Source organism: Mercenaria mercenaria, chromosome 18 (genome assembly GCF_021730395.1).
Source record: "Mercenaria mercenaria strain notata chromosome 18, MADL_Memer_1, whole genome shotgun sequence".
NCBI lineage: Eukaryota > Metazoa > Mollusca > Bivalvia > Venerida > Veneridae > Mercenaria > Mercenaria mercenaria.
Genome location: NC_069378.1, coordinates 39,731,909 through 39,758,628, shown reverse-complemented (window position 1 = coordinate 39,758,628; position 26,720 = coordinate 39,731,909). Strand labels below are relative to the sequence as shown.

The following is a 26,720-nucleotide window of genomic DNA, read 5'->3' as shown; positions in this document are numbered from 1 at the left end:
CACTGTCAGTTTGTAACTAGATTCTTGTTATTTCTCATTTTCTTCATGCAAAGCATGCATTATTACCATCATGGAAATATAAAAGAATACAGTTATTTTTTGGCGGGTCATTAAAGAGGCACCACAAAAGAACTGTACTCGATGGTAATTATACATGCTTTCCATGTGAAAGAAACAAGATTTTGTAAGCAGGTATTAAAATTATAAATGGATATTGATATTGTCCGTAAGTATTGACCTGGCACTCATTAATCTTCGCCAATATTTTCGGGCGTTTTCGTTAATTTACGCAATGTTAGTATCCTGAAAGTATCTATATTACTTAAGTAACAGGTAAAGTTAATCGATGACACGGTGGCGTAGAGGTAAGATGTCTGACTTCCACGCACGTTACCACGGTTTCGAAATCACTTGCTGAATAGATCTCTTTTTTTTTCAATTTAATGTACTGTAATGTTATCGTTTACATTATCTTATGTATCATATTTTATGAATTTTAATTGTTTTCTCTTGTTGTATTTTTTTCTGGAACGCTGGTAACAGGTAGTTTGTCTTTTCTATGCCTAAGATACTTTTAAAACAATTTTATTCCACTTTTTAAAAACGGGTAAATATAAATACTCTTAATAAATAAACCATAAATATCACGATACGTTTGATCAAATGAGTGGTAGGTCTGCATAGAAAATTTGGGGGGAAAAAAGGTATGGTCAGACGTAGGACTCGAACCCACAATCCTGATATTGTGATATTGACAGGTAAACGCTTTGTCCGTACAACTACCTGCACATGTGACATTTCATCAATTAAGAACGATATATGTAATATTTAGTTATATCGTTGTTTATATTCGGACACCGGAAATTAATTTACGGAAATATACGGAATATTCATGAGTGCCAGGTCAATACTTACGGACAATATTAAGCCCATGTAATGGTTTATTTATTCATGGCTGTATGAACTGGATCTAAGGTTTGGCAAATATACTAGGGCTAATTGATTTATGAATATCTTGTGCAAAATAAAAAATAACACATTTATAACTGAAATTAGTTTCGTTTCTTTCCCAGTCTTCTGTTTTATATACCTGCTTTTTCATGCTTTGACATTATTCGTATGGCTTTCATTTGGAACGAAAATACAGAGTGCAACCATGTCTTTAAAATATTTGTCGCATAGATTTTTGGGAATTTAGCCAGAGCAACCAGAACAGCCAGAGTAGCCAGAAGGGTTAGGGGTTAGGGTTAGAGTTAGTTCTGGCTACTCTGGCTGCTCTGGCTAAGTTCATGCACGTGTAGCTTAGTTGTAACTAAGTTTTCCATTTAGTCTATTCTCATTCCAATGAAAAATTACCAAATCACACCTTATTTGATAATAGTGATTCTTGAAGTCACTGATACGCTTATCATGAAAAAAATATTTAGTGTGTTATGAAATAATTCCACAAGACCAGAATCCATGCTATGAACATACAATTCTGCATACTTATAGACATCAAATGATTTTATTGTAGTCAGTAGAAACTTCTCTGCTATTGGAGTTGTTATTATTTGTCTACTTGGTATGTAGTTAGAAATTTACTAAGATTATTTTTGTTATGTTCAACAATATTATCTAAACTGTTTCGTAGTTTTAAAAAGCTTCCTTCACAAGATTTCATTGAATAGTGCACATGTGTTTTTACTGGTTTAACTTTATCTGACAGTTGAATAGACCATGTCTTACCCTCTCTAATTTTAGCTCCATATTATTTTTTTTTCAAATCTTTCTCAACAGAAACAGATACAGGCCAAGTATCGTTTTGGTTTGTTGTTTGTTTCTGATGCTCCCGTAAATATTTATTGATGCTGGCATTGCGGTCAAGCACATGTCATGTCTGCGAACATTGATACCTTGATTTTGCATGTTAGTATATAATCTTTGTACCTATCAATTCATGTCGCTGTGCACAGGGATCATCTACCCTAGAAATTCGGAATTGTACACAATCCAGGTAGCATCAGTGTATCATTGAGTTGTTTCGTGTAGCGTGCCTTGCATCTGTTATGATGTTCATCATTTGTGCTCATTTCATCTGTGAATGCGGCAGAACATGACGACAGACGCTCAGAAGTAACATGTTGAACACAATTTGATAGAAAATGAAAATTTTCAGAATCATGTAATGCAGACATTCCAAAAAGGTTCAAATGAGAAGATAACATACCGCTCATAATATATCCATGAAAAATGCGCAATGATACCAAATCGTCACCAGGAAGCTTTCCATTGACTCCTTTACTGACAACTGTCACGTGTTATATTATACTGAATACCATATCCAACCTTTTTATATTAAACAGTTTCCCTTGCAAACTGAATGATGTTTCTGTACTTTTAGAGTTAAATGTTCTAAGGCAGCCTGAGTAGTGATAGTCAAATCTTCATATGAATTGCTCAGGTTTCAACAGTGTTGAGTAACATCCTCAACTTTAATTCCATTTGAATTTGTAACTGTTTCTATGAACCGTGAAACAGCAGCATTTAATAAATCCATGTTGTTCAATGAAAATTTCATTTTTGATTTCAAGACACCTATATTGGTAGTCTGATTCACAGCCATGTACACTCAATGAAAGTGTATTTTTAATAAGAGATTATGCTGCCATTTTGTCTTATTTTAGATGCAACAAAGCCCTTATTCTCTATAAGGGTCCAATGCAAATTATGATCCGGTTTATCATGTACTAACGGTCTACCATGTATGTATATTAATGTGTAACAAATTTACCAGGTGTATAATACCGGTATGCCGATTGTTCACATTTCATTTGTCTTATAATCAGCGAATGATATTTTGATAATGCAAACTGTTTTCTCAATTATTTGTTTTCACATTCAGTGTATTATGTCACAGAGCAAGAATTTATCTACTTCTTACTTGTACGAACAAACAATATGTAGGCAAGCTTAGCTGATAATGAGAGCATGTGAATCCTTATTCAAACTCTGGTGCCTTTTTGCAGATACCTTCATCCTTTATTACTACTGTTGGGAACGGAATGGTCCGGCAAATAGGTGGATTGTGTTTAAATGTGGATGGATTGCTTTTGTGTTAAAGAGTCAAAAACAAACTACTATGGCTGCTCCTTTTTTTATTTTGATAATTTTGGCCTAGGAGTAGATCAAGTCATAGCAGTATGAGCTTTTCTTATAATGTTGGTTCTATGATACAAAAGGGAAAGCCATGTAACTCAATCAACCTACACTGATGCTCTTGTTAAACTGTCCAACGATTCATTCCAAAATTGCACGAAATTGTCTTTTAGTTTAAACAATATTTTTATTTTTTTTACGCAACATACACATAACATGTACAACAAATTTTTACATGTCAAATACATGGATTGGAAAACAAGCTGATAGCTTATGTAAATTCCTTTCCAAGATTGTCTTTGAATTGTCTTTTAATCGTTGTCTTAGATGGGATAAAAATATACCTTCGTTCCCTAACCTTGACAGAGCCAAATATGGTAGAAACCTAATCTTTCAAATACTGTCTGAACTGATTTCGCCCAACAATTTTTATTTGGTCTGAGTTCCATATTATGTATCATCATATTGTAAATATTTCTAATGTATTTAGTATTGTCTGACCTTATTTTGAACAAAAATTTAATTATCTGAAATATTCTTTGATATATTAATGGCACTCTTCCTAGTTCACCATAGATAAATGAATTCTCTGTTTGTAACCATACGCCTAAAACGTTTTTTTTTTTTACAAAAGTGCATGTGCATATTTCTAGCTTCTTTGACTCATTGAAGCCCCTGACTTCACATCCATAGTTCAAAATTGGAACAATATATTTATCAAAAGGTTTTTAATGTATGTGAAACGGAAAAAGCATTAAAGTTTTGAATGTATCTTTTAAGTTTAAAAAACCGCTTCAAGAGCTTGACCCGATAATGTTTCGCATTCAGCCTGAGGTATATACGATTCCGAGATATGTAAACTTGTTAACTATTTCAATTTGGATTTTTCATATGTGAAACTTAAATCACTTCTGTTTCGTCCCCATTTCTTAAATACAAATGTATTACAATTTTGGTTTTATCTACATTCACTGTAAGTCTCCACTTGTCACAATATGTTTTTATTATGCCTAGTCCCTTTTGTAATTCTTCTGCTGTTTCAGCTAATTTAACAATATCATCGGCGTATAATAATAATTTGAGTATATCTAGATCAATTCCTTTAAAACCATTAAAATAATAAGATAAGATAAAAGTCTCTTCTAGATCGTTCAAATACATAGAAACGAGAAACGCGAAATACAATCACCATGTCTGACCCCTAACGTACATATAAAACTGTCATTTAGTGTATTGTTTAACTTAATTTTTGACTTAACACTAGCGTATATCGATTTTAGAACATTCAATAGTTTTCCTGGTACACATAATTTCATTGGTTTCAACCAAAGATTTTCGAAAGCCTAGACAGACAACTAAATTGTGTTGTTTTTGACTGCTTCTCTGTTTGTTCAGTGCGTGCGGGCGTGTCTTTGGCGGTGCGCCACAGTGTTGTTGTTTTTCCTGCTAAAGCCCTGTCTGTTTGTCTACGTGTGCGCATGCGTCTTTGGTATAACGCAGTCGGGAATCGAACCCCGGGAGCCCACACTAAAAGCTGAGCTACTGAGGCGGTCTATGAGCTCTTGAGGCGGTCTGTTTGTCGGAATTTGATAACTGAATATATACCATTAACATGTGAAATGTGGAAACATTTCTTAGAAACAAATATTACTATCTTAAAATTAGCAGTTAAAAAGGTTCATTAGTCCGAACGCAATTATGTCACCCAAACCGTTGCATGTATGTTTTTACCACACTCCACGTTTTGTGTCTTTTTGAATCTTGAGGTACTTTAAACCTATCGTAGTTAATACATACTTACACTCTAGATATTATTTTGATGTATATTTGCATCCATTAAGTAGAAATATTTTGATTAAATTAATACTAAAACCGATTTTTTTAAAACATCTGACAAGAAACTGAACAATTTCTTCGAGCTTAGAACACATAATAGTATGTTAAAAACATTACCAGGATTGCTGAACAAAGACTTGGTGACAAAACTTGAAAAGACATAGAAATATAGATAAACAAGAAATATCTTTAAAAATGATGGTCGGCGAATTGTAATAAGGAAAGAAGTTTATGAATTTTTCATTTAACATTCATCTTTCATCTAACAGTTTTCAAATTGCAAAACTAAACACCGCACTTTAACAATTTAAATGGTTCTCTTTTAATTTTTCGCAAAGGTTTCGTAGGGTTGCAATTTTGTTTCGTTTATCCTTAGACGAATAATTACAGCAGTAGTTTGATGAAGATTCATGAAGCGGTTCATGAGAAGAGGTCATTAAACGTGTTTATATTTTTAGCTAAATTGGTCCCTATTCCCATTTGTAGACCTTACGATATTGTTACACACCGAGTTTGATAAAAATCCATTACATTTTAGTGGTTAATGCGAAGAAGGGCATATCTACTTTTAGCTATAGTGGTCCCTAATAGGGCCCAAGTTCCTATATAAATAAATTTGGAAGAGGACCTTATAATAATGCTCCAGACCAAGTATGACAAAGATCCACCAAGCTGTTCATGAGACGCTGTATAAAGGCATTTCTAGTTTTAGCTTTAGCAGCCCCTAAAAGGGGGTCAAATGTCCCAGCTGAACAAAGTTGGCTGCGGGCCTAATAAAGATGCTACAAATCAAATTTGATTAGAATACATGAGAAAAAATCAATTAAAGGATTTTTTTATTTATTATTTCTATTTATTTCTAAAATAGGCCAACTGATCCCGCTTTAACAAATGCATATTCGCTATTCATGAATCTTTGGACAATGACGTCACACCTATAAAAAAGTGAAGATCAAGCAAAACATACAATTGTAATTATTTCAATATTTCTCTTTCATAAGCAAAGTTTGACCGTAATCATATTACATAGATTAACTGTATGCAACGTACCTTCATTTCAGTGTCATGAGATTCATTCATTATATAGCATATATATAATGAAACAGATTTCAACTGAGTTCAATATTTGCATACCATACTAAAGAAAAATATTCATATATAATAAATCAGTTTAATAATTTATAACAAATATATCAAAGCAAACAAGTACTCATTTTAATATGCAATCTGAATAAGTCACAAAAGCAAGAAACCTTTTCATATACAGACGACAATTGTAACAAGGAAAATCTTTTAAAAAGCACTTCTCTACATAAAAGACTCTTATTACACCCTTATTCATGTGATACGCAGGCCGTATTCAGCTCTATCTTTAATTTGATATATGTTGATACAATGTATTTGAACAGGTTTTTATCATATTTATTAAACTTACTTATCATTTTGAGATACAATGTATATCAATATTCTTGCTAAATATACTGAGCCAAAGTTAGCTTTAAAACTGCGAACAGCGTCGTTTAGGATAAACGCTTTGTCTACATTTCACTCAGCGTAGCACAATCAACAGAGTGAAAGAAATTGACACTCTCGTTCAATCAGGCAGAGTGTTGCATAAATCTTCTACTTTGATAAATTATCTATAATGCGTTATCAAGTAGTTTGATTTGCAAACTGAAGTCACGTGGCATAGGTAACGAAAACGAATTTAGACGGCAGATTGATTTACTGGCGTGTTAGCTTACGTAATCGTGTGTCGTCTTCAATGAAATGCTATAACATGCACTCGGTTATCTTATTCATTGGTGCGGTGTCTTCTTCGGGAGCGGGATCTTCGTGGGCTTCAAATCTCTCCCCACATCGCTGACTTGGAGTAAAGAATTTTTTCAACGAAGAAACCATACATCTGGCTTACGGAAGGCCTTTGGTTCGTGCTTAAAATAGTGCTCGGATGGGCACATGGGATCTCCTTCCATCATCAAAAGCTTGAAAGACATCACATGACCTATAACAGTGTCGGTTAACATGCACTCGGTTATCTTATTCATTGGTGCGGTGTCTTCTTCGGGAGCGGGATCTTCGTAGGCTTCAAATCTCTCCCCACATCGCTGACTTGGAGTAAAGAATTTTTTCAACGAAGAAACCATACATCTGGCTTACGGAAGGTCTTTGGCTCGTGCTTAAAATAGTGCTCGGATGTGCACATGGCGTCTCCTTCCATCATCAAAAGCTTGAAAGACATCACATGACCTATAACAGTGTCGGTTTATTCTCGCATACCAAGAGGTCCTTGATGGTTCCATAGTTCGTCTCGGGATTTTGACGAGCATCTGATGGGTGAGAATGTGTCGGTTTGACGTTAAGCCCAACAAAAGAGAACAAACAATAATCAAAATCATGTATTCGTGCACACGAGATCTATTCATGTGTTTATAGAGGCACTACATCGTCTTAGCTCTTACAAAATTCTAACCACAAGTAGAAAGGTACGAGCTGTTCTCCCTTGGTTAGTCCCCACAATCCTTAGTCAAATATTTAAGCGTGAGTAACTATACATAGGAATTAAGGAATCTTAATTCATCAACTCAAATCTGATAAAATCTGTCATGGTCCTTAATTATAGTATCCAAAAGCAAACAAAACTGTCTTACTAGTCATATTTGGAATTGGTTTTCTTCGAAAACGATTGTTAGTTAGGCAGTAACAAAAAAGTTCATCTATTACACCAAATAATAATAGGTAAAGGTAGATTTCTCGGAAGCACAGAGCACCAAAAACACAGCCCCAGAGCCACGCATTTACATAGTAGGCCCTCAACAAAAAAAAAAGCTGTAATGGAAAAATATTTCAGACGGGTTGCTTCAAACATCCAACAAGTACATATTAATTTATGCTAAATATTGATGGAGGGGAAGGAAATTGTAAGGGGCGAAATGTGGTCGGGGGTGGGGGGGGGGGGGTGTTGAACAAGGACGAATATACAAGGGAATGCCATGTTCTTTAAAAACAGTCGCGCTACAACGTAAACCACACTAGCGCGGACACTCATGTACCAAAGATAAACACACAATTACGATCAACATAGAAAAACGAACTAGCAACACATAAGAAAACAGTAGAGCACCGTTATAGACTCACAAGCATACAAACGGACCCACACAAGTAGGAAGAAACAATCAACTACCGTCTTGGGACTCGGCTGCCAAAACAAAGGGGAGCCACGAAAACTTACTAAAAGTAAAGGCGGAGGGGATGCAAAAAGTAGCGTAAATGCAAGGGAAATGAGAGACTGAAAGCTGTGGCGTAGTACCATTGCGCTGCCTTTGTCGATGAAGTTAATATTTGAATCAGTATTTCAACCGCTAAGTCTTACACAAATATATATAAAGAAAATCCACATCTAAGATGCTCGAGATTTAATTATCTGTCAAAGGTGCTTCTCTCGGGCAACAATATCTGTAATCAATATAATCACCAAAATACATAGAGAGCTATACACGAGATATCTCCCATCCTCACTAAAATTTCTTACTTATCCCTGGAGAACAGGTAATGTTCCCCCAGACTGGAAAGTGCAGCCCTTTGTATCAGCAAAGTCCAAAGTCAAAGGCCAGTAAATGCAGGCCAATCTGTCTCACCTGTGGGGCTTCCGTGGCCGGATGGATATCTCTTGCCCCTCGCCGCTTTGGGCTCCATACCTGCTTAGAGTGCAGAACTCTTTTGTGTGAGGAAGCCAGTCAGTCTGCTTATACAGATGTAAGGTCATTGGTTGTACCCAGGTGTCAAATCATTCCTAAATAAATTAACAAAGGGGTAGCTGTGACGTTCCTCACCATCAAAGATGACCTTTAATTGTGTCAGTGTGGCGTTAACCCCAGACAAATAAACTGACACCTGCATATCTGCCAGGAGTATATTTTTGCAACACACTTCAGGGTTCAAATTTAGACAAGCATACAAGCTAAATGCTAGTGGAATTTTAAAATAGCTAGTGGTTTTGAAATGTACTAGCTAATTTCAGCTTGTCAGTAATATAACAAGCAAATGTCTTCAAAGCTTTAATAAAGTTTAATTGTTTTGAAGGTACACATTTTTTCATGAAAGGAATGTTATCATTTATGTTTATGATATTTTATTGTTCAACAAAAATGGCACATGCTATTTAAGCTAATAGAAAACATTTTTGTTTGTGACTGGCTACTAACAGAGATCAATCAGAAAGTTTTGGCCAGTAAAATATCAATAGAGTAAAATAAATATTATTAACTTTAGCTGGTAGGTTTTCATTTTAGCTAGTGGTCAAAAAGGGCACTAGCTAATTTCAGCTAGTATAAATTATTGTTAAATTTGACCCCTGCACTTTCAGATATAATAAACGCTACGATCATATATAACGAGTACTTTGGACCTAGACATGTCTATGAAACTCAATTTCCTGGCTTTACTTAAGAGGTTTTTGACAAGTAGAGGTGAATAAACTGATGTTATTGTTATCAATTTTAGTAAAGCAAATAATTTGGTCACGATAAATTAATCCCTATAATGGCCTCACTGTGGATTAAATTTATTTTGAAGCGGTGTAGTATATGGTTGCATTTCAGGTGCTTTAGTCATGTCTGGGGTTTCTTGATCCTTGTCTCTTTCTGTCCTACATAAACGACCTTGCTGGTTCAGTAAAATTGCAAAGTTATACCGTTTGCATAAATTGTATATTTTAAAGTTAAATTGGCTACTTACATAATATGTTTGACAGATTAACAGAACTTTGTGTATTACCAGATTCCTAAACGCAGCAAAATGATTTACATTCTCCACAGTCGGACATGATCAGCCTAAGTGTGATTTGTTTCGCTTGACTAGAAAGGAAATCCTTGTTTTTTCACATATATTCTACAGGGCACTGAACTAGAAAGTACCGATGCCACCTTTTTGATGTTCATAAGAAACTCAGTTGTATAGAAATAATGCAATTTGTACAGTATGTATAATAGCACAAACTTAATATTTGCCAAAAGAAGCTATGTCTCTGACGCACAACTATGCGCCGCATATTCGTCAAATAATACTTCTAGTAAACATCAGAAAATCATCCGAGACAAGTGAGCGCTCAACGTCAAATATTCAATCGCCCAAAGTATACTGATGATCTACTTGACACAAGTGAAAAATATGGCAAAATGACCCCAGTAAAACAAGTAACATTGGATATATTTTACGCATATCTATTCCTGAATATTTACTGGAATATTTAGAGGAAAATAATGGCTACCGATAACAGAAGAAGTTACTCAAAAGTGGTTATGAGGGAAGGTAAGGAATTTGTTTTTTTTTCAGTTTCCCAGAAACTTTATTTTGGAAGCAAAAATCAATAACTAAAACAACAATGAAATGAGTCATTATGTGTCAAAGCAAGATTGCTTAGATAAAACTTTACAGAATGTTGAATACAGGGCTAATTTTGCTGTCCATTACAAAAACTTTCACCTCTAAAAGTGTGGTGATGATTGCAAAATTGTGAGGTCCTGTTTCAGTTTAGGGATCTGTTCATCTGTACAATTGGAGTGATAAAGTGTAAATGTAGCAGCTAGATAGAGTATATGAGTGTTAAAATGTGTTGTGGGGACTTGGAATAATACAGTTTTCACTAAAAATTGCACAGATGTGTTCATTGAATTGATATTGCTTCTTTTATTTTATAATGGAAGTGTCAGCCTGTGTTCTAGAGCCGCGTCAAGTATTGAAGTAACCAGGTGCCTAGCCTATCCGCCAGAGTTTTTCAAGCTGTCTTGTAATAATCAATTCATTTATGAATTAAGTATATTTCAGTTAAAGTATTGTACTGTAATTTAGATGGTAAGTTCCTCACCTTCATATAATCAATTTTTAGGCCGAGGCTATCCGCACGACGGTCGTGCCGATAATTTTCCATATCCGCACGACCATCATGCCGATTATTTTCGTTATTCGCACGACGGTCGTGCCGATTATTTTTATTATTCGCACGATGATCATAACTGGAAAGTTATGTCGATTATTTTCGTTATTGATACAACTGAAAATATTGTATACATATGTGAAATTTAGTTTATCTTTTCTGAAGTTTTCTGTTTATTCCTTGGAGAATTTTTTTCTCAACGCTTTAACAAAAAGTTGCAAAACTGCACTTTTTATGCTTTAAACGTGGTCAGTGATGTTAGAAATCAACTTACTGATCAATGTCTCTTGAAAAATAATTTTAAAAAGTCGGACCTACTTACCCTATTTTTTTTTAGCATGTTACCGGGAACAATTTTTTAAAGCCTTATCAGATTTCCATAAAGTACACTTTTTGCATGCACCTACCCACATTATGTTGAATCTCTTGCACACGATTTATTTAATTAAAAACATCATATGAAAAGTAAAATAAAGGTATGCTAACTAACTGTTATTAATTATGCCAGAATATGTGTTCTTTGCATTGTTTTGACTTATTTGCAATTGATGAATTATTCAGTTAATCATGATGCTAGTATTTTTAACTAAGATATACCTTACGCCAAAAATAGAAACCCTACCAAAACACCTGTCGTGCGGATAAGAATACTAATCGGCACGACCGTCGTGCAAATAAGAAAAATAATCGGCGCGACAGTCGTCCAGATAGACACTTCCCAATTTTTATGCTAAAATCACTCAAGTATTTTTTAGTTTTGGGCTACCTTAGCCAGGTGAAATTTTAATGCAAAACGAGCTGAAAGCAGAATTTTTGGGGCATGTTTTATTCCACATAGAATCTTGGATAGTGTGGTTTTTTTACAGTGTTCCCACTATATTTTTTGGCCAGGAGTGTTTTCACCTCCAGCCAAACAAAACTGGGGCTGAAACATGAAAAGTGGGGGTGACAAAAGTAAAGTGATGAAATAAAAAAAATAAACAATTTTCTAATTATTTGTTCTTTATTAAAATAATGTCATTGTGCAGCATGCCCATTCATGCACTGCAGTACGTGAATCACGTACAAAATATCAAATGCTTGCATAAAAATCACTTGTTGGGGGTACATGCACGCAGAGATTCGGAACTCCTGTTCAGCTGCCAAATCGCTGTTTATTTCATCGCGCTCTTGCCAATTGTTTGGTACGGTCTAAAACGCAGATCCAGTCCAGGGACGTGATAATTTCGTTTCCATCATAGAATTTTCAGCATAATTGTCAGCCGCATAGAGAGGTTTGGTAAGTGTTTTAGTCAGGCGTCACATGGGTCGTGTGCAAAAAAGTATGGATACGAAATGCAAAAGGCATTTTAGCTTTTATAAACTCAGCAAAATGTGAACAGTATTTTATTTTTCGATATTTAACTGCAATTTTGATATACATTAAATTTCTGTAATAGTTTGGGCATTTATTACTGATCGGCGATTTTTACCAGTCTTCAGTTGACTGTATGTTATTTCGGATGAATCGTGTTCCATTCACGAAATTGGGAATACATGAACCTTGCTGAAAACTTATTATATTTAGTATAATATAGGGAGAATCCTTTGATTCAGAATTTCCTATCTTAACTTTGGAAAAACATTTTAAATTTTCTAAAATTATCTCATCTGTTATACCCCACCCACGAGAGTTCTGCATGAAAAAAAAACAACATGTATATACAAATTTCAGTAGTTAAATAGAAAAAATTCAGATCTGCCATGTAGTGTACCCCCAAATTTTGAAGTGTACCCCTATTTTGCAAAAGCAGGGGGTACATGTACCCTTAACTCTTTAAAAATGAGTGGGCATGCTGATTGTGTAATGAGTGTTTTAAATCACTGACCAGACTTTGATGAAAGAGAGGTCATTCCACGACTTTGGTAGCAGGCATGCTCTTGCAATGACCTCCTTTTTATCGAAGTCAGGTCTGTTGGCAGCATAAGCAATAATCATTTCCTGGACGCTTTACACCCTTGGGCAATGGGAACAGGGGGGTGGGGATGTCAGTTTCATGCTGTTTGGGCTGTGTGGACGAATGTTGCACATTGCCACCACCCGCAGTTATAAACATGTCGGAAATTTTTCTGTGATTTCAACCTCGGGAGACTTTTTCTTTAGGTGGAATGTGAAATCTGTGCGTGAGAAATGTACATATTTACATGAATGGGAACACTGTTTTAGTTGCTTGTGGAGAATGTATAACCATTTGGCTAATCCAGATACATTTGATAAGAATTTTTTGCCAAAATTGAACTATTTTACATCTGCAAAAAATTACAATAAGTGCAGTCCCTGATAGATTATCACAGAAATGACAAGACAATTCTAGTCCATATAAAGTTACAGTTTTGTATGTAAGCTGGTGTCTCAGTTATGTCAGTATTCACTAATGGGAATGGATTGAACCTTCACACACATGTCCACTGTCATAAGCTGATATGCACTGTGCAGATTCCATAAACCTGTTTTGCATTTTTACAAGATTATGCCCCTTTTTCAACTTTTGTCTTATTTGATAAGAATTTTTTGCCAAAATTGAACTATTTTACATCTGCAAAAAATGACAATAAGTGCAGTCCCTGATAGATTATCACAGAAATGACAAGACAATTCTAGTCCATATAAAGTTACGGTTTTGTATGTAAGCTGGTGTCTCAGTTACGTCAGTATTCACTAATGGGAATGGATTGAAACTTCACACACATGTCCACTGTCATAAGCTGATATGCACTGTGCAGGTTCCATAACCCAGTTTTGCATTTTTACAATATTATGCCCTTTTTTCAACTTTTGTCTTCATTCAATTGACAAGGCTGTTAAATAGTCGAGCGTTGCTGTCCTCTGACAGCTGTTGTTTACAAAAGTCTGAGGTTGAAACGTACATAATACTCGTCTGAATAATTGGAGTAAAAGTAGGGAAGGGTGGCCTTTCCCGAGAAACAAGGAAATTCTACATGTTTTAAGCCATTTCTGACAAAAGTACACAATTAGGTGATTCTGCATAATATTGCTGATATTCTATGAAAAAAAATTCTTCCAATAGTGTCTGTTCAGTAGTCCAGTTAATTAGTCTTGTCATGGACATGTCAAGAAAAGTTTCGATAGGCAGTGTCTTATTTCCACATCCAATTATTTGTTGCTTTTTTATGCACAGATGTTCCCAATATTAAAAGTTGTTGGGAAGAAATAATTGCCAATTTAGAGTGAAATTCTCTCTTGTATTTTGAATAATGTCAGATGGGTCAAACGTAAATGCCAAATGAATAAGGCTAGTATCCTCAATACATTTGTTACACACTCACTCCTTCAGTCACCCCCAAACTTTTCCTCACTTCTTAGCTGGCCTGAACTTTAGTCAAGAGGAGTTATTACTTATTAGTATTTTAAAGATGGATACTCTGGCGTTTGTTGTCAGTCGTCCATTGACCTGCGCCAGCATTTTTTACGTAAACATCTTCTCTGAAACTACAGATCAGAATTACACCAAACTAGGTCATTAGCATCCTAACTTGGACCTCTGTCAAGTTTGTTTAAATGGTTCAGCCTGGCTCCTTTTACCGGCTGCCAGAACTAAAAATAGAAAAACCTTTTAAAAAAACTTCTTCTCAATGAACTGCTTGATGGATCTTCATCAAACTTTGTCTGTAGTATCATTATACGGTCCTCTGCTAATTTTGGGCACTTGGCCCCTTCTTTGGCTGCTAGAGTCAAAATTAGATATACTTTTAAACAACTTCTTCTCATGAACCGCTTTAAGGATTTTTATCAAACTTGGTCTGTAGCATAATTATAAGGTCCTCTCACAAGTTTGTTCAAATGGAGGTACTTAGCCCCTTTTAGGTGCCACTAAAGCCAAACTTAGAAATACATTTAAAAACTTCTTCTCATGAACCACTTGAAGGATTTTCATCAAACTTGGTCTATAGCATCATTACCGTATATGGTCATCTCCCAAATTTGTTCAAGTTGGGGCACTCGGCCTCTTGTAGGGGCTGCTAGAGCCAAAGCCCCTAAAAGAGGCCAAATGATGTCTTCCTATGAACTGTTCGATGAATCTTCATCAAACTTGGTCTATAGCATCATTACAAGGTCCTCTCCCAATTTTGTTCAAATGTGGGGCACTGGGCCCCCTATAAGGGGCTGCTAGAGCCAAAACTAGAAATACCATTAAACAACTTCTTCTCATGAACCGCTTCATGGTCCAAACAGACTTTTCAAGGAAATATTCAGGAACTTTTCAGGGACATTATACCAGTATTAAGGGCTGGAGTGACCAGTCACAAGCCTAGTTGTGCATATTGCCACCACATTCCACTTTGCTGCACAAAATGGCTGCCAGAGGTATAGGTAGAAAAATCTTGTCCAGCTTTTACAGGTCAAACTGCTGGCTGAATTTCGACGAAACTTCACAGGAGTGATCAGTACCAACCCCATTTGTGCATATTGCTGGCACGTTCCGATTTGCTGCACAAAATTGCCACCAGAGCTAAATATAGAAAATCTTGTCTGGCTTCCACAGGTCAAACTGCTGGACAGATTTCAACGAAACTTTACAGAAGTGGTCAGTTCCAAGCTTATTTGTCCAGCACGTTCCACTTCGCTGCACAAAATGGCTGACAGAGCTAAAGAATACTTAGGGGGGAGACATATGTTTTTGTGACAAAAACAACTTCTACAATGTTAATTTGTTCAATTTGGGGTGCTTGGCCCCTTTTAGAATCAGATGGTTAAGGTCCTCTTCAGGTGAGTGACTTAGGCCCATTTGGGTCTCTTATTTTGAAACTCGACAAAACTTCAAATGAGACAAGATATAGGCATATTATCAGCACATCCTGTGAATGGTTGGATTATTTATCGTCGAGTTATGGCCCTTAAATAGGAATGTTTTAAATAGCATTTTATTTTGATGAACTGCCCACCAAACTTTATCAGAAGCAAGGTCATATGGTCAAGGTACTCTTTAGGTGAGCACCTAATGCCCATTTAGGCATCTAGTTTTATATAAACTTTAATAGATATAAGACGAAAGACGAAAAATTGCATGTAAAACAATCTTCCGTGAATTTACTATGCATTCTAATGACATAATATTGGTTTACCAAAAGAGATAAATGAAAATAGGTGTACAAGTATTGCGTTATTGACAGCTGATCAGGGTTCTTGGAAACGCCAAAATTGGTGTCCCTGTACGCATAATTGGTCCCGGTATACGCGTGTTTATTGCAGCTTGGGAGTCCCCGGACGCACGTTTCTGCAGTGGGACGCAAGCATTAAAGCCATGAAAATTAATTGATTACATAAACCTATGAATACACAAGGTTTGACTCGAGAGCAAAAACATGAGGGCGGAGTTACTTGCTTGTCACCGATAGCCATGTATAGCCAATCAGCGTTGCCTGTTTCCACTACACCGCGAGACAGGCGACATATGTATGATCAACTCAATTACATGTGATTGTCAGGATGATTGCACATAGGTGACTGTAAACGACGGATTACAAAGTGTTTGCAGTAAAAAACAGATTGTTTTCTCACGTACTAATTACCAGGCAGAATTAAAAACTTTTTAGAAAAAGTGATAATTAGGCTTAATTATGAATCTCTGAGTAATTTCAAGATGCTGTTGATGTGGTCTGAACATGATTATTTTTCTGCAAAATTGCTGATGTTATTGAAGAAGCGTATGTTGATCATTGACATACTGTGCATTCTTGTTGTATTTTAGATCAAATGTTTTAATGTTATGCTCTTAATAAGTATATAAAAAAAAAGTAGTAATTATTTATATATTTTCTTTTCACTGTATGTTTATATACGTTTCCATTCTGAAATAAAAAGGAAAAGAAAAGAAAATATCACATGAGATTTTGTCCAACTTGATATTTTCACAAGGGGATTTTGTCCACCGTGATAATTTCACAGGGGGATTTTGTCCGGGTAGATCAGAAACAGCAGGGCTAATCAGTCTGATTTTTTTAAGTGATTAGATTAGCCGGTTAAGAACCCTTTTTTTGTCAACAGCTCTTACGTTCGTTTACAGTTTTTTTCTAGCTAGTGCAGCACTTGTTGATACAAGAGAAGAATCGCATTACATTCAAGTGTTTTCTGTTTCTTTATTGATTGATTAGTCAACCCAAATAAATGGCTACAAATATTTGTAATTTGTCTGAGTGGAAGGGAAAACTGAAGCAAACTTTATATAAAAACCCATGTTCTGGAATTAATGGAGAAATTGCATTTGTTGCTATGGAAACTGAAATGAAATGACCTTACGTCAAGTCAATAGGATCTAATTTGTACTTTTGTCTGTAAAAGATATTGTAACTGAAGTCAAACAAGGGGACTAGTAATTCAATTTTTCAATTAACTTGAATAGGATAATTTTCTGGGTTAAGTGCCTTTTAATTGTCCACACCTTGTCTTTTAATTTTCCACAGTAATGTCATCTTTTTTCTGCATTGAGTTTCTTGTCCTCGTTATTTAACATCAATTGTCAGAGAAAGTAGTTACAGTTGATGCTGTGCTCAACTGCTTACATACTCTCCTTACTTGACTGGTAGTGTATACCAACTAAAACACATAAACACTGTGGAAGTGATTGCTTACATTGGTAACTAAATGCTAATAGACATCCAGCTGGCTTACGGAGGGTAGGTGGCTTTACCCAGATATCGGCTCTTGATGAAATAATACACAGAGGGGCACCTGGGGTCTCCCTCCACCATCAAAGCTGGAAAGTCGCCATTATGACCTATAATTGTTTGTGCGGCGTTAAACTCGACAAAAACAAACAAAAAAAAATAATAGTAAGATTGCTTTGGTAACTAGTTCGCTAGTTTGCTTTACTTGGCTAAATTTTAAAAAATAGTTATTAGCTCTGAAGTGATTCAAGGAATGATTTGTCTGAAATTCTTCAATGATGTTCTTTTGTATTGACTTTCCTGAGGCCATCATTATGCTTGATTGATGAATTAAATTAGAGAATACGGGAGGAGGTATTGTGTCTGGATCTAGTTATTACAGCAATACTTGGCTGTAGGGCTGTTTGTTAATTAGAGAATCTTACCAAACTAAAATTTTCATACAGTATAATATTGAAGCATTTGTACATGTTACAATTTAGGAAAGCGTGTAAGATAAGCAGTTCAGTATAAAGACGTCTGTTATTTATAATTGAAGTAAATGAACAAATCTATCATTCTTACAGTGATCTGTCAGTAAATGAAATGAAGATATTTTCTTGATCCCGTTAGTAACTGGTTTGCTCATATTAAATGATAAATGTGTTGGTATCAAACTGCTATGCTGCCAAATTTTCTGACATGACTGCTACTATGCCTTATATTTACTGACAGATCATTTAAGCACCAATAGATATTCATCTATAGCAGTTATGAATAATAAATGTGTATATATCAATATGCTCATCTTCCACGTTTTTCCTAAATGGTTAGTTGTACTGACTGAAATTAGCAAACTTGCTTTATATACTCACTAACATGTGATAAGCCCTGATTCTAGGCAAGAGATCATTTTTCCTGGTTTATGCTTCAGTCACAAACAAAACTGGCGTTCGCTGTTTTTTTTTCTTTAACGGCCCAATTTAAAGAATTTGACAGTATAACAGACACCAGATGATTTTGATGTGTTTTGTTTGTGTGGTCACAAAGCAAACAGATGGGCACAGGAGAGCTGTTTTTGCAAGGACATGCAAGTTTTCAACTTTGTATTAAAGGGCTTGGGCAAGGACCTAGAACCACTCCTGCAGAATATAGTCACCTTTGAAATCTGGCGGCGTGGGGCGCCCTCAGCATCTGTGTCTTCTGTGCATTATGGAAGCCACCCCCAGTCTGTCTTGCTGGATGATAAAAAGTCTCAGATGTTGGGATAGAACAAGTGCCATTGTCTCTGTTGATCAGATGAGGAATAAAGGAGGAGGTACCTAGTATGTAAAACTTTTAAAGTGAATGAGGCACCAAAATTAGGGCTATTACAGATGCTCATAAGATTGCCTAGGGATTGTGAAGGCAAAGCTTGGAACAGAAATCACTTGGTCACAACATGTCCAAAGTCCAAACAATTGTCCATTAGCTGCTGAATATTAACCTTTTTTTTCTAAAACTTTCCAGGGCACTGTCCAGTGAGCCAAAAACTAACCCTGCCACGGTACAATTTCACCTGCCGCCAGACTGGGCTGTAAGGTTAAAGCTTTGCCCGATTATCCCCCGAATACTGACGATCACCTTCTAGTGGCAGTTCGCTATTTGTGACTATATTTTGCCAGGCTTGCGCTTGAGATATATTTTGCCTGGTTTAAGCTAGAGATATATTTTGCCTGGTTTAAGCTAGAAATATATTTTTGCCTGGTTTAAGCTAGAAATATATTTTGCCTGGTTTAGGAAAGATGTATTTATGCCTAGTTGAGGATAGCGATATATATTATATTTTGCCTGGTTTAAAGCTAGAAATATATTTTGCCTGGTTTAGGAAAGGTGTATTTATGCCTAGTTGAGGCTAGCGATATATATTTTGCCTGGTTTAGGCTAGAGATATATTTTGCCTGGTTTAGGAAAGATGTATAATGTTGAGGCTAGCGATATATATTTTGCCTGGTTTAGGAAAGGTGTATTTATGCCTAGTTGAGGCTAGCGATATATATTTTGCCTGGTTTAGGCTAGAGATATATTTTGCCTGGTTTAGGAAAGGTGTATTTATGCCTAGTTGAGGCTAGCGATATATATTTTGCCTGGTTTAGGCTAGAGATATATTTTGCCTGGTTTAGGAAAGGTGTATTTATGCCTAGTTGAGGCTAGCGATATATATTTTGCTTGGTTTAGGCTAGAGATATATTTTGCCTGGTTTAGGAAAGGTGTATTTATGCCTAGTTGAGGCTAGCGATATATATTTTGCCTGGTTTAGGCTAGAGATATATTTTGCCTGGTTTAGGAAAGGTGTATTTATGCCTAGTTGAGGCTAGCAATATATATTTTGCCTGGTTTAGGCTAGAGATATATTTTGCCTGGTTTAGGAAAGATGTATAAAGTTGAGGCTAGCTATATATATTTTGGTTTAATTTAGAGATTAGGGAAGATATGGCCAGCAGTATATTTTGCCAGGTATATTTTGATGTATGAATGTTAGTTTTTGTTTCACACATATCTGTAAGGATAATGATACAATGAGTTTTGGTAGAAAGATTTTTAAAAGAAGTAGAAAGAAATTAGCTAGCACTGATTTGTAACTAAAAATGTAGATCTGGCCTTGTGACATACACATGATGTGTGTTCAAAGTACAATTAACTGTGGCATTGAACTTTCTGTAATGATTTCTTTCTCACTAATTACAAATTTATTTCCACCTGGAGGTTAGCAGTATCACAAGTTTAAAAACATAATTACTTTGCAGAAGTTGTCACTTGATACATGTTTTAGCAATATACATGTATATTGAAAGATTCCAAATTTTCAATTACAGTCAAGTTTAATACATTTTTTGGGGCATACCTTTGCTTTGCATGATGAAAAGATCTTTTGAGGACAAGGTAGACTGACTGAGTATACCAGTTTGAGTACAGTATAATATATAATTATGTCAAAGTGATTGTCAGTTTTCCCTCAATGTTGACATATTTAAGACCTTATTGACAAGCCTGATACTAAGCAGTAACCATCTGTTATAGTGATTATGTACTCCAGTGTTTAGTGTATTCACATTTTGAAAATACAAAACTGGTGATCAATGTGAATGAAGTAAAACAGAGAAAGAAGAACAAAACCAACAGCAGTAATAAAGTATTACAGAAAAACAGACACCCAAACAAATTGTTTGAAACAATGATCAGTCAACAATAAGTAATCTTTGAAAAGATTGGAGCAAGAATTCATACTCTCCTGAATTACCCGTTGTAATTACTGAGGAAAGGAAACCTCCTGACATGAGGAAAGTCTTCTAAATCCAACAGCAGGCATATTAGATGAATAGACAACACTAAAAAGTAAACTTGATTTCATCTATCTCCAGGGAAATGCTTCAAGGCTGATCACTACCAAATAGAATGTAAGCCTCCGCAGGTCTAGTCACAAGTAGTCCAAATATAAATAGTACTAATCTTTTTTCCTTTCCTAGTGCATTTTCTCGGCAGCAACGTGCTTACTTTTACCCTACCGCGTTTCAGTATGTATCACTTTGCATTCTAATGAAATCGGCATGTTCCTACCGCATGCTAGATAAAAATGGCGGCGTAAGAATTTAATGTCACGAAAAGAGAAACTGAAAGAAGCGAAAAGTAGTAAATTCAGCGGGTTGTATTTAACGAACTGTAGTTTTCTTATATAAAAGTTAACACCCCCTTTTCTTTTTGTTTTTCTAAAGTAGCGATCTAGTTCTTTATGGGAATATAAGTCTCTGAAAATCTGATATGCTAGAAAATGTCGAAAAACCGTTATGAAGTGAGTGGATTTTATATGAAATAAAGAACAGCTGGATTTAGTGGTGTTCAGCCTATAAGGGCAATACATGTTATTTTCTGAAACCCCTCGAAAATGAATGGAAATGCCATTAATCTATTCTTTATGATGTAAAACGGTAACAAATGGCTGAAAACGCTTAAATTTCTTGTGTTTTTGGAATTTAGATCGAATTTTCGACCAGGTGGCACTATTTTGGTTCGTTTTAGGACCTAGTAAATGTCTTTTCTCGCATTTTAGCACTTCAGTTGTCTAAATAATATGGAAATTAGCATGTTTCTGAATGAAAATGACAAACATCATAACGATTAAATGGATGTTAAATGTAAATTCCACGAATAAGGTAAAATTAATTGAAATATTGCTTGCACAGGGCTAAATTTTGCATATTTTGTGGGATGGGGGTGACCTGTAATGAATTGTCATTTCTCTACATTTTCTCAATATTTTGCACCAAAACAAAGCAGGATCATTGTGAAATAGGTGTACCTTGAGAATGGATGCAAATTCATGGAAAAATCAAACAAAAAATTTCTCTTATAGGCTGATCACTACCAAATAGAATGTAAGCCTCCGCAGGTCTAGTCACAAGTAGTCCAAATATAAATAGTACTAATCTTTTTTCCTTTCCTAGTGCTTTTTCTCGGCAGCAACGTGCTTACTTTTACCCTACCGCGTTTCAGTATGTATCACTTTGCATTCTAATGAAATCGGCATGTTCCTACCGCATGCTAGATAAAAATGGCGGCGTTAGAATTTAATGTCACGAAAAGAGAAACTGAAAGAAGCGAAAAGTAGTAAATTCAGCGGGTTGTATTTAACGAACTGTAGTTTTCTTATATAAAAGTTAACACCCCCTTTTCTTTTTGTTTTTCTAAAGTAGCGATCTAGTTCTTTATGGGAATATAAGTCTCTGAAAATCTGATATGCTAGAAAATGTCGAAAAACCGTTATGAAGTGAGTGGATTTTATATGAAATAAAGAACAGCTGGATTTAGTGGTGTTCAGCCTCAAGAAGCTTTTTGAAGCTCCACTTGAGTTGAATAGAGTTCTGTCCATCATGAGATATCTCTACCAGACCACTGTATGAAACAATCCTGTGTCTTTTCTATAAGGTAGTTTCAACTCGAAGTAAATTTGTAGTTTATATTTATAGCTTGGACTGTCTAGTATTCTAACACGACCAGCGAATAACCTACATACATGTAGAGCAAAATCTATCTCGAGTTATTCTGCAATAAACCACTCGCGTGCAATGATGTCATCCGATCCAGGTGCGTAGCACGGTCGTAAAAAGTAGTTCGTAATATATTCATACGCATAAGATCTCAAAACACAGGTTATTCTACGATAAACCACACTTGGGAAGTTATTACTTCTTAAATAGACTAATGTTATAGAGTATAACATTATGAACTGCGTGTACGAAAGTGATCATTCAACAGTATTGCAGTTCTACAATAGATTTGTCGAGTCTGAAGAAAATCAATTAAACCTTTCTTTTGCTACCAAAAGCAGACATTTTAGCCTTCTCATTGTCAGCTCTCTTACTGGCATGAACAGCGTGAATGTTGACTTTTCATTTGTCTAAACAAAAACATATGTTTGTGTTCAAAGCCATTTTTTCCTAAGACTGGTAGCCACACTTTGTACTACTCCCACACAATAATTTAAATGACAGCATGCATATTATTGTTTGATTGTTATGGTTCTCATGCATCGTTGAACTCAAAAGTTATACAAAAATATTTTCTGTATTGAAACATTTTAATGAAGAAAAATCATAATTATCAAACATGTTAACGGATTTATACACTTGACTTCTTGGAAAAACAGGAGCACAATGAAAATCCAATTACTGTAGTTATGATAAATAATATCTGGCAGGTCAAAAAATAATTTCTGGCAAGGGGAATGTTTTCAGTGTACAGGGTTATTACTTCAGGAATTCTAACATGACCTCTAACAGATCTTTTATTCACCGCTGTTCTTAGTTTCTACATGAAATAAGTATCTGAATTAAAATAACTCCATTTCATTAAAGCTGGTTCTCCTGAGTAAAGTTTAAAATAGTTTTTCCCTTTTCATGCAGGAATGTATGTCTATTTACACAGAGCCGGATTTCTATCACAAACATTTCATAAAATGTTTAATTACTTCTCATTATTCTGGAAATAGCTAAAAGTTGCGGATTACTTATTACACTCCATATAGTGGGCAGTCAAGTTGCAAAAAAAATAAATTTAAAGTTACTTTAAGCCAATATCCAGGTTCTTTTTTATGCTGCAGTAGAGGCCATTTATGCACCTCTATCCCCAGAAAATTTCTCTCAGATCTTCTGGAAAAAAACAATAAAAAATTCCCTGATTTCCCAAATTCTATGCTATTCCCCTTCACCCCCACAGGCCCATGCATGCTCCTTCCTGGAAAATATCTTTTCAATAAATATGAAAGTGTAAATGACCCGTCATTAAATTTAATGCATAAAGTCAGACTATGGTATAAATCAACTTTAAATTAAAATGAAATATTTTAGTTGTTAAATGATCTTTCTAGAGATGGAAGGAAGTCTGGATCTGTGTATAAATCTGCTTTGTATGGTTGCATAGTGGTGGCAACAAGTCTACGGTACTTGTGGGATTATTTGATGTTCAGTGACAAAATAAACAGCATTGGATTAATTGTTGAAGTTGAAAGGTAGTGTTGATAGTTGTGAATCAGTCCTTTCTTCCAAAGTGGCTATTAACTGAAAAGCTAAGAGAATGTGAGTACAGATGTTGCTACATTTCAAGTGTTGGACGCTTACAAGATGATACAGTGTATGATTATACAGTAGTTCAGCAATTTATGAAGCATTTACTTGTATTTTTGTGCCAGATCATTGATAAAAGAATTATGTGGAATTATGTCTACTTTATTGATGCTAATTTGTAACCTACATTCTGTCCACTAAAACATTGAATACTATGTCAAAATTGGTTTTGTAGCATTCACGCAAAAAGGCTGTAAAATATGTTATAATAATATCTATAGGTACCAGACCATTGTGTGAAAGAATGTTACACCTGTTGGTCCCAGACCATTGAGTGAAGTTATGTTACACCCTATTTGTACCAGACCATTGCATGAAAGTATGTTACACCTATTGATACCAGACCATTGAATGAAAGAATGTTACACCTATTGGTACCAGACCATTGAATGAAAGTATGTTACACCTGTTGGTACCAGACCTATGAATGAAAGAATGTTACACCTATTGGTATCAGACCATTGAATGGAAGTACATGTTACACCTATTGGTACCAGACCATTGAATGAAATAATGTTACACCTATTGGTACCAGACCATTGAATGAAAGAATGTTACACCTATTGGTACCAGACCATTGAATGAAAGTATGTTACACCTGTTGGTACCAGACCTATGAATGAAAGAATGTTACACATATTGGTACCAGACTATTGGATGGAAGTATCTTACACCTATTGGTACCAGACCATTAAATGAAAGAATTTTACACCTATTGGTACCAGACCATTTAGTGAAAGTATGTTACAACTATTGGTGCCAGACTATTGAGTGAAAGAATGTTACATATATTGGTACCAGACCATTGGATGAAAGTACAGTGAAACACTGCTCGCTCGAGCATCGATGACTCGAGTACCTGGTCTCGCTCGAGCAATTCATGTGGTCCCGGCCGATTTCCTTCTATTTTCTGTGTGAAATTACCATGGCTGGGTCGAGCATCGATAACTCGATCGCTCGAGCATGACACTTGGTCCCTGTGTATTAATTTAGTCTTTGTTGCTTTTGGCAAACTCGAGCAGAGGTGTAAAATTTTTCACACCTTCGGTGGTCAGAATGTATCGGTTAATTAAAAATTTCCACACGCCGTGAGAATTGCATGGTCTATTCCACGGCTATCCTAAATGCTTGTTTGTTGGTATATTTGATCTGATAATGAGATTAATTCTTGATAAAAGGTGGAAGAAAAGTTTTATTGATCAGATATCGATCAGTTACTGATTACTGAAAACTTCTTTTCTGCAGGATTGAGAAGATTGTTATGAGATCTTAGTATTTTAATCAGCAGTTGTTTGCATGCAAATTAAGGAAATAATATAGCCTTTTCATAAAATTGAGACGATAATTTTGATATGCCCTTGTTGATAAATAAAAATAAAAAGTCTTAGTTGTTTCTTCACATGTACCATTTACAAATAACCTACTGAAACGTCATCATAGATAACGTTTGTAATACGTTTTATTTTTTGAAAACGTCACAAGTATGTTATTATTACGTATCACTATTTACTCTACAAATGGTCTCGATGACAATTAGTATTGGTAAAACTTCAATTTTCTTCATATGTTGGTCAATGTTCGGGTCACTCGAAACCATGGATAATTTGAGCATTTTGCTCATCCCCTTGTGACCTCGAGCGAGCGGTGTTTTACTGTATGTTACACCTGTTGGTACCAGACCATTGAATGAAAGTATATTACACCTGTTGGTATCAGACCATTGAATGAAAGAGTGTTACACCTATTGGTATCAGACCATTGAATTAAAGGATGTTACAACTGTTGGCAGCAGACCACTGCATTAAAGGATATAACACATAGTTAGGTTAACTATCTGCATGTAAATAACAGAAATATTGGTGGGAAACAGAGCTGAAACCCAAGCAAACAAATGATTTATATGAAACCAGGTCAAAAAAGTCAAGGTCAAGGTTTAAAAAAACTAGATCACTAGGTTAATCATAAGAAACTCTTAAAAAACTTATTAACACTGTAAAGGCCATATTTTCAACTTGATATATATGAATCTTGGTTAGAATGTAGGTCTTTATTAAATCTAGGCAAGACCTGAAACAGGGTCATCTGAGGTCAAGAAGTAGGTTACAAGGTTAAATTACAGAAAAACCTTGTGTACACACTAGAGGCCATATTTCCTACCTGATCTATCTGAAAGCATGCCTGACAGAATTTAGAAAAATCTTATTAACACTTTTTCTCTGATATATATATGAAAGGTGGTGAAAATGTGACACTGTCTTTATGGACTCTTTAAGTCAAATTTGAAGAAAGTTAGAAGTTGGTCAGGTGAGCTACTGTTGTTAGTTGCCTTTGGATAATGGACAGTGGACATAATTTCAAGTGTTAGGATATTCAGACTACTGTCAATGAAAAAGTTCTCACAGAATATTTGGACAGTCCTGAATGATAGACTTTCATACTCATCCTTTCTAGGGATAATGTCAACTATTCATGTTTGTTATTCAGGGAGGAAGCAGTAACCAGTTTTC

General features: G+C 35.4%; 1 protein-coding gene across 1 annotated transcript in view; it reads left to right on the top strand.

Moving 5' to 3' along the window:
* Positions 1-10,111: 10,111 nt before the first annotated feature.
* Positions 10,112-26,720, top strand: part of LOC128550701 (cyclin-dependent kinase 14-like) — a 103,914-nt gene continuing 87,305 nt past the window's right edge. The window contains exon 1 of the mRNA XM_053530269.1: positions 10,112-10,284. Coding sequence (XP_053386244.1) covers positions 10,236-10,284 — 49 coding nt within the window. The 5' untranslated portion in view covers positions 10,112-10,235. The remainder of the gene's footprint in view (positions 10,285-26,720) is intronic.